At 33.7% G+C, this 3,677-nt stretch overlaps 1 protein-coding gene across 1 annotated transcript in view; it reads right to left on the bottom strand.

Moving 5' to 3' along the window:
- The window catches only part of prpf38a (pre-mRNA processing factor 38A), a gene marked incomplete at its 3' end in the record, with an annotated part of 6,485 nt that extends 5,134 nt beyond the window's left edge, over nucleotides 1-1,351 (bottom strand). Inside the window, 1 exon segment of the mRNA XM_014000240.1 lies at nucleotides 1,149-1,351. Within this exon segment, the coding sequence (XP_013855694.1) occupies nucleotides 1,149-1,278 (130 nt within the window).
- Nucleotides 1,352-3,677: the final 2,326 nt, after the last annotated feature.

The raw sequence follows: 3,677 nt of genomic DNA, 5'->3' as shown, positions 1-3,677 counted from the left end.
ATGGATGGATGGATGGATGGATGGATGGATGGATGGATGGATGGATGGATGGAAACCATAAAGAAGCAAATTTTTAGCTAATATAGAAGCAAAAAGTTAAAATTAGCATAAAATAAGCTAACGGTAGCAGCCTTAAGTTGAAAGTAGCACCCAGATGGTGAAACGGTTGTAAAAAATTCAAAATTAGCAGAAAAAATTCATAAAACTACTAAAAAGTGATCATTTGAAGTAAAATATGTAAAACAGCCGAAGTTTTCAGTAACACAGCTAAAACGTAGCTGGAAACATTTTAATTAGCATAAGGATGAATAAGGAGCACAGTTGTTTTGAATTTAGCAGAATTAAGTTGAAATAGCTCCAAAAAAGTGTGTAATTAGCTCAGAAAGCTAACTTTGGCTAATAACCGCTAAAATTAACTAAATTTGTAGCAAATAGCTGAATATAGCAGAAAGCAACTGTAAGAAGCATAAATAGTACAAATTAGCAGAAAAAGGCAGAAGAAAAGCAAACATAAGCAGAACTTTGAAATAGCAGAAAACAGCTGGTTAGCAAAAAAGTAGCTAAAATTTGCACAAGACAGTAAAATAGAGCATAACCAGGACAAATTGTGTAAGGTTTTATGAAGATTTAGAAACTATTTGAAAAATTTTAAGTTTGTTGAAAATAGCCCCATACAAAGTCAATGGGGGAAAAAAGTAGCTAAAAAAGTTGAAATAGCTAAAAAAGTATAAATAGCTGAAATAACAAAAGTCATAGCCGGCATTGCACGAAAGAGCTGAACGTTTTGATACATGAATGGTTGAAGGAGCACAAAAACTGTGGAACGAGAAATGTGCTAAAAACGTACAGAAGAAAAAAAAGATCTAAATAAAAAATGATCTGATTTATTTGTGTGAATGTCATAAAACTAAAACAAGAATTTCTCAGTGGTTTATTTTAAAATTTTACTAAAACAAGTTAACTTCTAAACTCATCAGGATAATTTAGAAAATCAAACATCTTTAAAACATTTAATACATTTTAACAACCTATTATTTCATTCATCAAAAGGTTTAATAAACAAACTCCTTTGAGCTGTTGTTATCTTCTTGATTTAATAATTAGCCGCCGAAGCTAACACATGCTAACAGGTTCTGAGCAGGTCTGACCCGTGAGACCGAAGCACTCCTCCTTCCAGTATTTGGACTCGTAGATTCGGGTCCGGATGATTTTCTCCACCAGGTACTGCGGGTTGGTTCCGTGGATACTGTTGGCATCTTTAACGGTTCTGTTTGCCATCTGAACGAAACCGAGCTAGCCTATTAGCATGAACCGAGCCGAAACGARCAGACAGCGGAAACGATAAGTAACACTTCCGGGTCCACTTCAGAATAAAAGTTTCTTCTACTGCGCAGTGGAGACCGTATTCATTTCCATGGTAGAGACGGTCTATTTTTCCCAAATAGAATGGACAAATTGCACTTAATTCTTCTGTTTGTGTTGTTAAACTGTTAGTAACAAAATGCTATGATGTCTTTTCTTACAAACTTGTTCGTGATTTATCCTCCACTTTGTTTTCTCACATTATTAGGGACAAACTGCTCTAATCCTTGTCCTGAGTCCTTATAAAGTCAGCTGTTATAGATTTTATTTTTCTACAAATGTATTTTAAATCAATATTTTAAAGTTTAAAATAGTATTTTAGGCTATAATGTAACCTCTTAAGTATTTTGCTGATGTATTGCTCTTCAGATCAGAATGTGAATGATGTCTGAACACCTTAAATTCACTTTGATCTGTTGTTTTTATTTCAGACTTCATCAGATTTACTCTTGTATTGTCCTTCAAATAGTTTTTTTTACTAATGAACCTCATGTTTGTGTATCAAACCTGTTCAGTTGCATCAGTTGATCAGTTTGTGTAAATGAACACAGCTAAAAAAAAAATAGTACAAACTTTAGATTTGAAGGGTCTTAAATTCATGTTTCATTATGTTCTGTTGTCTTTAAACATTTTAACATTTAAAYAAATTCCTACAAAAAATGTATTCCCGATTTTCATCTGAATCCTTAACATTCAAATAGATTAATATCTTTTAGTTTGTTTTGTTTCGTCTGAACTAAATTCATTTTTATTCACCAAGTTTTCAAACTGTCAGAAATAAAGAAGCATTATTTCTTTAAAGATTTATTAGACAGATTAAATATAAGACATGTTTACTTTACAGGAGGAAACTGGAGTAACTTAAGAAAACCCAGTATTGCACAGTAAGAACAACCGTCACAAAACACAAAAATGATTTAAATACATACAACTGTATTTTTCTATATAAAACTCTAAAAGCAGCAGAAAATAAATATAGTTTAAAAGCTTTATGAAGATCAGTACAAAGTGCAGTTAAATCTTAAAAAAGTGCATAAAAATACATTTTCATTTTAAAAGGTTTTGGCACACTGAGTTAAAAATGTGTTGCTTTGGTTACAGCACCATGCAGGAAGGTTTTCTGACAGTAATCAAGTAAAAAGGATCAAAGTTCTTTGAACATTTCATGTGCCTGAAGGATGTTTGTTCTGGCTCCACATGAGCATGTGGAATCAAACCTGCAACTTCCTGGTCCCGAGACAGCTGCCCAACCACTGAACCACTGTAAAGATCCTGTCAGCAATCCTTACAGTTGTTACTGTATTTATTCATGATCTCGTGTATGAAACAAAAATGTATCCTCAGGTTAATAATTTCTCTTAATTTTATAAACTTCAGGATGTTTCAGTTTTTAAACATGTCAGTAAAATGATCCTTTCACTGTTATTTTAACATATGTACTAAAATATATAAACGTATATCAACAAACTATGATTTTCAGCTTAGCAGCAGCTTCATGTGAATGTTTAGTTTCATGACAGGTTCCATCACTCTTCTACATAAAGTCCAGCAGAGGRCGCCGACACACAACTCAGACCTGAGCCATCTTCTGGTGCAGAAACCGATCACTGGACTTAAATCTCTTATGTTATACTGGCATAAATACAGTAGTTACCTGAGTTTTAGCTATCAGAACTAAAACCCACTGGACCTCCTCTGAAACTGAGTGAAAACCTGACAGATCCCAGACTTTCTTCAACTTCTGTGTGCAAAAACCTTTAGTGTCTTATAGAGAAGAACATAGCAGGAAATGAAACAAAGCTTGGTTAAATATAAAGTGTGCAGAGAGTTGTCTTAATGCTTGTTCCTGAGGACAGACATGTCTTTTTGGAGACTTGGAGGACAGACGTGTCTTTTTGGAGACTTGGAGGACAGGCGTGTCTTTTTGGAGACTTGGAGGACAGGCGTGTCTTTTTGGAGACTTGGAGGACAGGCATGTCTTTGAGTCTCGAGTCTTCAGACCTGTGAAAACAAAAGTTTCAGAGGGTCACTGATGAAGAAACAATCTGTTGATAAAAACTTCATGTTTTATTCTAAACAGTAACTGAATAAACATTCTGGTTATAATCAGTTAACCAGTTCAGTTAAAGTTCTTTAAAACCTGATTTTTTTGCTCTTAAATAAATCTTTGTGTTACTTCATACATAAAATAAGTTATAAACAACTTGACAGTAAGAATCCTAGAAAAAACTGAAGGTTTAAAAACAATGGGCCTCATGCAAGAACATGTTCGTATTCTTCTCCTAAATTTCTCTTACTTTTGTTCGTACAAAGGG

This window comes from Austrofundulus limnaeus, unplaced genomic scaffold, assembly GCF_001266775.1.
Source record: "Austrofundulus limnaeus strain Quisiro unplaced genomic scaffold, Austrofundulus_limnaeus-1.0 Scaffold2842, whole genome shotgun sequence".
Lineage (NCBI taxonomy): Eukaryota > Metazoa > Chordata > Actinopteri > Cyprinodontiformes > Rivulidae > Austrofundulus > Austrofundulus limnaeus.
This window is presented reverse-complemented; position numbering and strand designations above follow the sequence as displayed.